Source organism: Garra rufa, chromosome 5 (genome assembly GCF_049309525.1).
Source record: "Garra rufa chromosome 5, GarRuf1.0, whole genome shotgun sequence".
In the NCBI taxonomy this organism is placed as follows: Eukaryota; Metazoa; Chordata; class Actinopteri; order Cypriniformes; family Cyprinidae; genus Garra; species Garra rufa.
The window spans coordinates 23615182-23628285 of NC_133365.1; the positions used below are offsets into that span (position 1 = coordinate 23615182).

At 35.6% G+C, this 13104-nt stretch overlaps 1 protein-coding gene across 1 annotated transcript; it reads left to right on the forward strand.

Moving 5' to 3' along the window:
• The first annotated feature begins 5060 nt into the window (after positions 1-5060).
• On the forward strand, positions 5061-12519 carry tbx2a (T-box transcription factor 2a). The gene is made up of 7 exons (XM_073840765.1): positions 5061-5763; positions 6502-6769; positions 7428-7574; positions 8254-8330; positions 8425-8588; positions 10172-10776; positions 11214-12519. Exons 1-7 carry the CDS (start codon positions 5405-5407, stop codon positions 11649-11651), a joined length of 2058 nt encoding a protein of 685 aa, XP_073696866.1. The 5' UTR covers positions 5061-5404; the 3' UTR covers positions 11652-12519.
• The last annotated feature ends 585 nt before the right edge of the window (positions 12520-13104 follow it).

A 13104-nucleotide genomic window follows, 5' to 3' on the forward strand; every position in this document is an offset into this window, starting at 1 on the left:
TATTGATGAATTCAAAGAATAGTCAGGGGGAGAGAAATAAAAACAATACTGTCTCCAACTTCAACAAATTAGCAACAAAATGTCTCTTAACAGGACTGCTTCTTTTATACACTCTTAAAAATAAAGGTTTGTGTTTGCAGTGATGCCTTAGAAGAACCATTTTTGGTTCCCCAAAGAACCTTTCAGTGAACAGTTCTTAAAAGAACAATTTTGAAGAATATTTTTAAAATCTAAAGAACCTTTTTTGACTATATAAAGGATCTTTTCTGCATTTGAAAGGTTCCATGGATGTTCAAGGTTCTTCATGAAAGCACTGATGCCAATAAAAAAAAAAACACATTTATTTCTAAGAGTATTTAGCCTAAGACTTTCAAAACAATTGTGTTGTTAGTTTGTACCCTTTGGTTACAGTGCTGCTATCAAGTTGAAATCTGTTCAAAGAATACAATGATTTACAAAAGTGTTTTTACTTTTTTATTTAGGTGTAGTCACAATAAATTCCTTAAAGCCTTGGTATGTATAGCATAATTGTGAAACCCTTTTTTGCGTTTTATTTAAATGTTGCAGCACGTAAGCTTGTACGCAAATACACGTCCATCACTTTTAGTGTACATAAATGAACCAGCACGCAATTTGCAGATCAACAGGTATCAGACCAGTTATAGGATAGGTATTGCTGATTTCGTGTATTTTATATAATAAAACAAGAGAAAGCAGATTAGTTATATTCCTAAATACCGTCTGCTACAATTTAAGTGAATAATCGTGTTTTTAACGAGCGTTTTTCTGGAAAACGTGATATACTTATATCTATATAGGCCTATATAAAGTTTGCAAACATGTACATTTCATAAGATAAGACGATTTCCTTATTCGATGGTGTTCTGTGGCAACAGACGATTTATATTGCTTTATTCTTTTCTTTGTGTGGCTATATTAAATACTCTTTTAAAACATATTGATCACTTTATGTTCTGTTGATGGAAACACGGCGTTGGAAAGAGATTTAACCAGAAGGATTAAATAGCCATATCTTCTATCTAGAACATGTAGGCATATGTTTGTGCTTTTAATTTTTACTTGTAATAAAATACACTAAAATAACAAACCTGACCTAATCCTTGACCTGCTTGTTTAGAATATGAAAAAATAAGATAGACGCCTCCAGTAGATTATACAGCTTTGATATTGTCGGAACGCGTATTAAAATGTATGGATTGTTACATATGAGGTTGTTTAATATTTATATGCGGTATGATGTGACAGAACTTTGTAGCGTTTTGTAGTCGTTATTAATGTTAGTGAGATTTTCGGTATTAATTATTCATAAAGAAACTAATTTGAAACCGTATTAATAAAGAAAACGTTCACATTGCTTTTATCAAGTAACATAACCTGGAACAAATCATTTTTTAGATTAGCTATATTACGTTTATCTGTGGATGTTTAAATCTTGTTCCGTGTTCTTTGGGGAATTTGGTTTGGATTCAGGATGAAAGGCGTGTTTGTGTTTACAAAGGGCAAGGAGTGGCATTAATCATATAGATCTAATAATCATATTTTATTTCTAGTCACTTAAATATTTCGAAATGAAATGTTAAAATTAAGCGGCTAAGCCTTATGTTCTTTTATCGCCTTGGGATCTTAATAAATAATTTTCTTTTCTTTACGTTTTCTGTGCTCTAAGCCAAAGAAAACAAAGTATCTGAAACGGATAAAGCAGTATTATTTAAAACTGTTTTTTTTTTTATCAAACTAAGACGTGATTTTACATTTAATTTTCATAAGGTTCACATCACTAGCTCCTTGTTGTATTGTATTATAGCTCACCTGCTGACTTGTGAAAAAAAATGAAAACATAAAGACAAAGTCTGAGTTACGCCAAAAGGAAAAACTATCCGTCATGTTCACTACTTACAGAAAGATTTGTGGTATTATCACTCGCGACAGGAAAAAAAGTGCCTAAAAATGTAAAATATAGTGAAGTTTATAGTAAAGTGATTAAATAATTCGACCTTTTTAGGCGCCTCGTGAGTGCCTTGGTCAAAGAAAAAACTGTTTTTGTTTATTAAAAGTTTAATAAATAAAAGTACAAATGAAAGTATTGACACTTAGTTGTGTGGAAACGACGCATTTTTTTCATTTAGAATTAATGATAATGAAATAAATGTTTGCTTTTACAAAACACGTCTGTATCACAACAGGATAAAACAATAACTTGTGCTATTTATGACTATCTGGCATACACACATCTTGCAAACCATCTAGTCTATATAAAACAATACAATTTTACATTTCAGTTTCATGTGGTTGTAGAATATGCACCTATCGGCAGCACTAAAAGACAGCGAAGGAGAGAGTGTGAAGGAGGGGTTCTTCTGGGCTGTTCTTGAACCGGAGAAATATGAAGAACTTTGACAGGCCTTAAACGGTCTGGCGCCAAGAACTTGATCCACAGGATAAATACAGAGTTTTGCGGGTGATGCTGTGCAGTTATGATTGCTTAGGCTTGCAAAACCTTTTTGAAAACAATTGACTATATCAGGGAAGAGATGATAAATAACATTATATATTTTTATTTTTTTCTTTGAACTCAGTTATTTTAACTTAACACCAAAGAGTGGTCAATCACATTCTTAAGACTTGTAGTGTCTTTTATGCTCGGAAAAGAGAATGATAGAAAGCGTTTGAATGAATGCGCGCCATTAAATTACACCTGCATTGACAACTGTGGTACATGGGGCCTCGGCGTAAATTTACTAAAACAAATAAATGAGTTGAACTACTACATATATCTTTGTTTATATAATTAACTTGATGAGTATATACATGGTAAAATCATTAACTGGCTTAACATTACTTAATCTGTGCTAACCTTATTTAAACATATTGTAGTACATAAACTAAAGTTAATGATGTTATTGCTCAACATTGTCAGTTGTGTAATTGATTTCCATCTATCCTCAAACTTTTGACATACCCTCAAACAAGACGTTAATGCCTTGTAATTCATTTTTTTTTATTCAAACAGGTCTGTGCAGACTGTCACATTTCTAAAATTAAAATATGGATTTAAACAAATGTGTTTATTCCAATGCAAATAAACTTACACAAACTTACACAAAATCAATATTATATTTATAAATAGTAAATAAATTGCAGTTCAATAACTAAGAATAAAATAGAACACATTACACATTAAAATATAATAAAATATCGATATTGAGAATTATATAAATAATCAATTAAATACAATCATCTGTTGTTAAAGTTACAGTATACACTTCAAAACAATGAATAACATTTGAAACAATTCAACAATTTAAATCCACCTGCATTCATCATTTATAATAGTCTACATAACTTTGAAAGCTTGAAGCTTGCCCCCAATAAAAGAAGGCTAGAGCTCTTACCATGTCGATACATGAAGATCCAAAACATTATTTTTATGTCCTTCTTCTGTTGTTCTGAGATATCTTTCCATACACGCTTGAGTGAAAATCCTGGACCCGTAAAGATCCTCGCATCTGTCATAAATTCAACCCCGCAGAGCTGCTTCTTCTCTGACGGTACTATCAAGTCAGAAGCAACCTGTGTCTCCCTCCCAGGACAGTCCTGTTGTTTTGAGTCCTTCAGTAGGAAGTCATTTCTGAGGTTTACAGTGAGCATTTCGGAGAATGAAAGAAGTCAACTAAAATTAACAAACAAAATGCATTTCCTGTTGACACTGCACGGGTTTCCAAATCTCTGAACAAATGATGTGTGGAATGAATGTCAATCACTCATTGTTTTTTTTTTTTCCTTAAAGAAGTCTAGCCGGAATTGATCAGACATCGTTTCAAACACAAGAGATAAATCTTCGATCTGTGGACTTTCACTAGGTCAAATTAATTGTTGAAAGCGGAAATAGGCTGGCACAAAAAATGGGGGGATTTTTCTTAACATGTAAGCTTTGTGGAACACTGAATGGATTGGTGCTCGCTGTTTGAGAATTTTGGGGTAAATATGAATTGACAGGGGTAGGTTCTTATTGTGGGACTCCAGCCGACTGGCGCCAAGCGCTCTTTAACAAACGGAGTCCCACTTAATCAAGGATCTGTTGACGAGCCTCTTAAAGGTACACGACTGCTTATGGAGCTTTAAACCTCAGATTGTTACTCTGCTGTACCCTGTCGGTCAATTCAACGTGAACTAATCGTGAACAGTTCTGAGAAACAAGGAGAGTGGTCAGATAAAACTTGCACTTATTGGCTACATAAAATACACAACCAATTGAACATACTTCAATTTATTGAGTTTGTTGCAGGCATATATTAAATGCGTTGTTTTGACAAACTATGTGTTATGGTACCTCGTTATTCCTTTCATTGGGCAATCCGTAAACTGGACAAAAATCTCGCTGAAACCTCCCTTCCTTTTCGCATTCAGTGAAACCAACGTTGTACTGAACATCATCTGGAGAAATAAAATATCCTGTAATATGTTTCATCCAGTCGATTTAATATTAGTTAATTGTGCAAACGTTGGGGAAGTTGATATAATAAATAAGTGCATATGTTCTTTAATATAACTGCTACTAGAATTCCCGTGACATGCAGGTTGCTATATTATAAAACGGTTAAAATAGCGACAGTTTTTCGACATTAGAATCATTTTGGTGTGTTAGTTACACTAATTTTAAAAATATAATGTCCAAAATGCTATATTTCTTGAAGTCCGACATTGGAGCATAAAGATCAAAAAAGCAAACGATCCTCAAACTGATGAAATACACGCCGCGAAAAGCACTCTCTTACCCGGCTGCCTACAGCCAGATGACCGTTCCTCTGTTAGGTTATGCGGGGGTGGGGTTTCCAGATCCTTACTCTGTCATTGGTTAATATTTTATTCTGTTGACATGTTTTCTTACTGCAAATGCTTCCGACACCTTCTAGCCAACCCCCCCCCCCTTCACGATCTTGGCTGGAGCTGTCAAAACCACGCCTATGGAGCTCTACAATTGGTCCAGAATGCGTAAAATCTGCAATCAAGACGGTTTGGTTCATTAGTACGAGGAACCAGTGAGAAGGGACATGTAAGACAGACACAGTTACACAGTGGTCAGGGAAGAACCTACCAATTCTACATCAGTGCGCACGACTTTCGCATCCTTGTTACTGGGGCTGCTTTAGTTTCTGTAGTGGCTTGGACAGAAGGAAAGCCGTAAATCCACACAGAAGTGTCAATGTTGCTCTTTTGAAGGATATTATCACTGTGCTGCAACTGGACATCCTCGACGGTAGTGACATTTCCTACCAGTCATTTTCAACTACTGTGAAATCAACACTGCCTTTCAGTTGTAAGAGGGCGACAGTCAGTCGGACTTTAGAATATTATATTTTCATCTGGCTTTTTGGATGCACCGATGAGAGATCCAGTTTTCACAGCGAACGCTATGGCTTATCACCCTTTTCACGCGCACAGGCCGGCCGACTTTCCCATGTCAGCTTTCCTTGCCGCGGCTCAGCCCTCCTTCTTCCCAGCGCTTACTTTACCACCGGGTCTCAGTAAACCGCTAGCGGATCATGCGCTCTCCGGCGCGGCTGAGGCTGGCTTACACGCGGCGCTTGGACATCACCACCAGGCGGCTCATCTCCGCTCCTTCAAGAGTCTCGAGCCAGAGGAGGACGTTGAAGACGATCCTAAAGTTACATTAGAAGCTAAGGACCTTTGGGATCAATTCCACAAAATTGGAACTGAAATGGTCATTACTAAATCAGGAAGGTAAGGCCGTTTCATGTTTGTATTTTCCATGGGATAACTACGATAAAACGATATTTATGTACTTATCACTGAAAATGTTTGGTCTGTTTCTCTATACAAAATATAATTTAGTTTTTAGTTTATTTCAGAAATTAAATATTGCTCAACATAAATTATGTTTTAGATGATCGAATTACATCGACGGCACTAAACAGTCACAAAAGGTTTCATATCTATTTAATGTCAGCAGTTAGAACATTAACATTCGTTCCGTTATTTAGACTATCACAAATAAACTCATACCTCTTATATATAAGATTAGTTATTGTTTCTGAACAATGCATATATTGCGCTACACAAAGAGGAACTACCTTTTTTACGAAAAAAAAAGCCGTAATTGGCTGTGGGGTTGTTTGTTTTTTCGGCGTCTTTTTTGGCCTACCTGAAATATATAAATATAAGACTAAAGATAAAGGAGTAAGAATTCCTTTGACTATAAATATGCTTGTAAAATATATGTAGAAATGTTATTGAGTATATAGTCCGGTACGACTGTGTTATACGATAGCCTGTTAGCCTTTGCCAAACGACCTAGATAGGCTATGCAGAATATGTATTTATTTGTGGTTAAATGGAGAGTGTAGCTGAACTACTTGTTTGTATGTAATTTCTTTTAAAATATATTTACATGGCTAAAGAAATATTTAGTTGAATAAATTCGGCCCCATACCTATATGATTATGTCTGTTACGTCCACAGGAGAATGTTTCCTCCGTTTAAAGTGCGCGTAAACGGCCTGGACAAAAAAGCCAAGTATATACTTTTGATGGATATTGTCGCGGCAGACGACTGTCGGTACAAATTTCACAACTCTCGATGGATGGTCGCAGGAAAGGCCGATCCGGAGATGCCCAAACGAATGTATATTCACCCGGATAGCCCGGCCACGGGTGAACAGTGGATGGCAAAGCCTGTTGCTTTCCACAAACTCAAACTGACCAACAATATTTCGGATAAACATGGATTTGTAAGTTGCATCATTTTTTTTTTCTTGAACTCTCTTTCCTATTATGCTATTTCCATTTTGTGATAGACCACGAAAATGAATACTGTAGTGAATAAAGTTATCCTGGTGGTCAAGAAGCAAAGATGATTACGAGATTAAGCCAAGCACAGAGTTTGGACATTTTAAGGTGCTTTGGATTCTTAACGTGTTTTCAGTGTCTGTCGCCTAAATGAAGCATGAAAGAGCAGTTGCTTTAACATTAAATGCCATAGGGCAAACTAAGTCCCATGATCGACGGTCTGAGTCAAATATATGAATGTTTTTTTTGTTTTTTTTTGTTACCCCAGGCTATATAACACAGTTTCTATCAACATGTAAAATCGTTAAATTGCAATTTCGAATATATTTTTGTATTATAATAGGCTTCTAATGTAAAAAAAAATAAATAATAAAAATAATAATAATAATAATAATAATAATACACAAATTAAACGCTGAGTTATACAATGATACGTGTCTCAACTATCACCTCAAGAGTCTTATAATATTACAGCAGAAAAAGGCCTTCTCTAACTTTTATTATTATTGTGCAGATTTTTGTTTCTCAATTCTTAACTGTATTTTGATACCACTGATTGGTATTTTCATTGACCGGGAAACTTTATTTTTTATCTTTCAGACCATTCTAAATTCGATGCACAAATACCAACCCAGGTTTCATATCGTCAGAGCCAACGACATTCTGAAGCTCCCTTATAGCACTTTCAGGACATATGTATTTCCTGAGACCGATTTTATAGCTGTCACTGCATATCAGAATGACAAGGTAAGTTACTTGAACGCCTAAACGCAGTGCTCATTTTAGATGTTTTTTTTTTTCTCAGTTCTCATCCGTTTATTGTTAATTATTAGAATTATTATTATTATTGAACTGAAAGATAAACTATTTGTAACTTGTAGGCCTATATTTTTAGAATTCTGTTTAGTATCTTTCCTTACGCAGCTTCTGTTTTGTTGTTATTGTAATGAGTAGAGTTCAATCTGCTGATTATAATTGGGATGACAGCACAGAGTCTGGTAGCTCTATGAACGTAAAGTTTACAGGACACTTACAATCGATAAATGCATCGAACAGTTGTTTGTATGTACAACATGAGATGCTTAGCAGTACAATATGCTCGACAATCAAATGTGACCCCGTAAAAAAGAAAGTCTAGTGCGGTGTGAAATTAGACCACAGCACGTGAAGTCACAATGAATTCGACTGAACAAAATCAAATATTTTGATTGTTTAATTTAACAATTAAACACATTATATACTTCAATTAATTAACTAAAGATTCAACCCGCCGTTGTGGAGATGATGTTTTCAGGGTGTATTTAATTAGATTATTCGTTAAAAATACGAATTATAGTCCCAGAACAATTCAGTACTATATCGTGAAATAGGCCACCCTAAAGAAAGCATGAAAAATCCAAAAAATATATTTTCACTCTTTTTCTAGATCACACAACTGAAAATCGATCATAATCCATTCGCAAAAGGATTCAGAGACACTGGGAATGGAAGAAGAGAAAAAAGGTATGCCTACTAAACGGTTGTTTTAAATGATCAGATATGCACAAAACACAAATATTTAGGTATGACAGTTATCTAATTTAATTTAAACTTTCAGAAAACAGTTAGCCCTGCCGTCAATGCGCATGTATGATGATCAGTGCAAAGTGGATCGAGATGGAGGAGATTCTGACGCCTCATCGTGCGAACAAACTGGGAGGGATTCAGTTCATTCACCGATTGGACCAGCAACAAGTCCACTTAAATTCAACAGATCCAGAGGTAAAAACATACATTGCATTTTCTCCTAATTTAGTGAAAAGCTTATTATGTTTAGAGTATTTATTTGATAACATTAAAAAATAAACGTTTTCCATACATTGTTTTGCATGGAATTTACAACTATTCATTAGATCAACTTATTTTAACGTGTATCATGTAGATTTTTTTCCCGCAATATTTTTATTATCCGGACCTTTTTTTATATGTGGAGAGTTGAAGAGTTTTATGCTGCCAGCAATTAGTTTAAGCTATTGATAGAGAGTGAATTGATGGATATGTTTACAGTGTCAGTGTGTTTACAGTCAGTTGCCTGCTAGTTGTTTAGTTACTGTCAGATTGATCTGTCTGGCTGGAAGTGTTTCCCAGTGTCTGGTTTATTGCTCAAAATCAGTTGCACAGTATAGGAGAATTTGTTAATTTTCGCTATACCTTAACTAAAGATATTGCACTTTCGTAAATTATTTTTGAAAAATTAATAACTGAATTTTAAAAATGAGATCAGATTAAAGTAATATAAATTGCGTACATAAAAGAATATAAAGTAACTGCAACACAGCTACTTTGTGTAGTTACCTGTGAAAAAGTTGTAGTTTACTTCCAGGCTGACCCAGTAAAATAATGCTGTAATTGCATGTGCAATTAGCTACATACACTATAAATATGAACAGCCATTGTTCTATAATTTGTGATTTCCCAGTCTGTTATTTTAAATAACATCTTACCAGTTACAGGCTAAAACCATTTTAAAAGTGGCGAGAAGACGGAACTATTTACTTTAAAAATGCAGATTTTTTAAAATACATTCAATCTTTATATGTTTTCAGCTTTATTCTAGCTTTATCCATGCATGTTGCTCTTTTGTGGCATTTAATCCTGAGATCTCATTTAAGATCTGACCCATAGCTAAGTGTAATTGTTTTGGTTGTACGTACCATAATTTAGCTTTACTTTTTCCTTTTTGTCATTTAATTTAGCTTAAACAAACTATGACGTTTTGTGACTAATTTACAGCTGGAATGATGACTACTGTATTATGAAGTTTGATGAAATATAGTTGTCAGTGTGGTAAGGAGAATGAATTTGTAGCTTCTTAGGTTAAATTAAAAATGTTGGTGTAAAGTTGCGAAAATTAGCTGATGTGGAGAATGATTCTTGGATTTTTATAGAACCTGCAATGAGAATTATTAGTTCTTGAAGCACATCTGGTTATAGGTTTGTGATATAAAATATAGTTAAGCGTAGATTGGTTTTATAGAGAATGTTTCATGCACATGTTTTGGGTCTGATAATTTTTCATCTGAATTTCATCACAATTCATTAAGAGCTCATTACAAATTTTCCGTCAAACTATCCAAATCTCAAACGTTTCATGAAGTCACTCTCGTGCCCTGGATGAAAACAGAGAAAGGAAGTAGTTAACGTGGAAAACACATTTCGCTCATTCTCAGGGAGTAATTAAACAGATGGAAGTTGGTGGTCATTTAAAGAGTGGAAATAACAATGTAGATTTATTAAATGGACAATTGCTTTGGTTTTATTAAAAGAAATAATGCTAAAGTGCTTAATATATCTATATTTTCCAGACGACAAAAACTGCAATGAAAGTGACAACGAACTTGACCAACAAGATGATGGAATGATCAGAGTCAGTAGTCCAGAGCAGAGACCACAATCACCATTAAGCCCACAGTGCGAGGACAGAGTCAAGGACAGATCTAACCCAGAAAAGAAAGGGGACTACTCGGAATTAAGGAAAGAGAATGACTCTGTCTTCAGCATCAGAAACTTGGAGAAGGACAAACTGGACAACAGGAATTTGAAAGAATCAGAATCCTCCAAAAAGGATGCAGATTCTGTGGGCCTGAGCACAGTCAAAGATGGCTTTTCCCCTCTGATGGTTCAAACGGAGAGCCCATCACATTTTAGTGCAAGTCACTTGCAAAGTCTAGCCCTCTCTGGTTTACACAATCAACATTTCTTTAACCCCCTGAGTACAGGACAACCACTCTTATTTCACCCCGGGCAGTTTGCTATGACTCCTAGTGCTTTCTCAACCATGGGCATGGGACACTTGTTAGCCTCAATGTCTGGAGCAAGTGGACTAGAGAATGGCAGCCTAACCTCTCAGAGTACCGGTTCACCCAACCCTTTCCCATTCCACTTATCACAACATATGCTGGCATCTCAGGTATGAAGGTTATTTATGATATATATAATCACTAACCTATACTAAAATGTATTTCAAATCTGTCTAAATATTTGCTAACAGTATCTCCAGATATTAGCATAGCATCCCAAGACAAAAAAAGCATAAAGTAGCATTTTCATTTATTATTTTACATTTCCAAACTGTTTCTTCAGTTCTGTTAAACAATATAGGCTATAGATGAATTTGTACTTAGTCCTAAACGAGGGGAATTTGTGTTTATGTTTGATATGAAAATATTTTTTTGTAATTATTATATCACGCAATAAAGCTATAAGCTTTTTGCCAGTCGCATTTAGCCAAAAATGTTAATTAGCTGCTAAATACTGGCTATAAATCTCATCTTTCTTAACAAGCTAAATTTATTTCTCCATTTTCGTCTGACAATGAATTAAAAAAGCTTGTTGTTTTACATTTAGGGTATCTCCATGCCACCGTTCGGGGGATTGCTACCCTACCCGTACACGTACATGGCGGCTGCAGCTGCAGCGGCCTCTGCTCTCCCCGCCGGCAGTGCTGCGTCCACCCTTAGCCGGAACCCCTTTCTCAGCAGCACGCGGCCAAGGTTGCGATTCAGCCCCTATCAGATCCCAATGTCTATTCCTCAGAGCTCCGGTCTGCTCACCACCGGTGTACCAAGCGCTCTGAGCGCTGAGTCGGAGTCATCGAAATCGGGCAGCAGGGAAAGCAGTCCTATATCTGAACACCACAGCCATAAACCCGGAAGCGGCCAGAATACGGCATCTCCCAAATCTCCAGGGACGGATTCCATTAACGAACTGCAGAATATACAAAGATTAGTCAGCGGACTGGAGAAACACAGAGACGTATCACCCCGTAGCGATTCACCAAAGTGACCCCATGAACACGACAATTCACTCTTGCTAATTGCATAACTATGCTTCGGTGAAACAAAGGTCAAAGTTTGACGGTTGAAGTTATGGCTTGGACACTGGGACATCCTTCATCAGCTGTAGGCAACCACAAGCCCCATACCTGGATTTCGATGAGAACTGTAACATATGTTACCCACACTTTTCGGATCTACTAGGCATGCTCATTTCATTCATCCTTGATTTGGCGATAAAATTATATTATGAAATAAGCGCAAATCCCTGGGCTGTTCTTTGTTTTAATTTGGTTATCATGTATATCCAAACAATTTTAGGCCTGTGTATTTTGAAAAAGGACTGCCAACGCAACAATCTGACAACATCTGAGGATGCTCAACGTTCAAGTTTCTTGTGTCTGGGACCTGTTTTCTAATTATTTATAATAATAAGTAAAACGCATATGTAAATAAGGTTAATGGACTGAATGAGACTAATTTTAATTTATTCAAAACTGTACATTTCTGTGTAAATACTATTAGGTCTCGATTTGTTACATTTATATATATTTTCCCATTTACAAATATGAACATTATCTAGCGCTTGATAGCAGCCGAATGTGTTAAGTTTGTGATATCCTGCCAGATAAAGGAGAAGCCACTGTAAATCTCTGGTGATACATTTAAATGCTATTTCATTTGTAGCTAAATTCGACAGTGTAACGATGGTCCAGGCAGGGACAACTCAGGTTTCTTTCTTATCTTGCATTGAGAAGGTCGTTGTGTAGTTTCTCTAACGAGAGCTATCTGTTTTAACATCTCGGTGCTGGGTTTTCGGGTAAATGAGCGATTTTGTTGCATTCTCTCAGTTTCAATAAAACGAAAGTGTTCATTTAGTCTTTTGTATTAATTAATTTGTTTAATAGGACTGTATATTTATGTAAATATGGACTGCTACAAGCATTAGACCTACGTTTTATTTTCTCTAAAAATCTTAATCAGATCACTCATGTCTATACCGATCAGTCTCATTGAAATGATTTAGATAAGATGTCTGAACCTTAAAACTTTTTGCTTTACCTGATTCAAACATTTATGAATTAAGATCAAATACATACTTTCATTTAATCTAAACAGTGCCGCGTGTATACGAAATACAATGTACCAGGTTTGCCTGTAGTTAAATTAAACTGGTTGTGCGCCGTTCTGCATTACCTTCAACTAAAGCTGATGTAGCTGCGCCATCTGTTGATCACAGAGATGTAGGTTATTCATAAAACACTGTAGTTCTGATAAATAATTTGTCTCAATCAATGCTAATAGCATAAATCGTAATAAAATTATGCTTTTTGAAAATAAGTTCCATAACGAAAGTCATTCTGGGCATCAGCCATAATTAATGATGTCTGATCACATAATTAATGATGTCTGAATAATGGTTGGCAATGTCTTCAAAAACTTTCCATCTGTGTTCACCATAA

Excerpts from the sequence above, each read along its gene's own strand:
- tbx2a (XM_073840765.1), top strand. The coding sequence starts at position 5,405 with ATGAGAGATCCAGTTTTCACAGCGAACGCTATGGCTTATCACCCTTTT. Across the intron at positions 7,575-8,253 it reads CTGCATATCAGAATGACAAG|ATCACACAACTGAAAATCGA; the intron begins GTAAGTTACTTG and ends CTCTTTTTCTAG. Across the intron at positions 8,331-8,424 it reads AATGGAAGAAGAGAAAAAAG|AAAACAGTTAGCCCTGCCGT; the intron begins GTATGCCTACTA and ends TTAAACTTTCAG.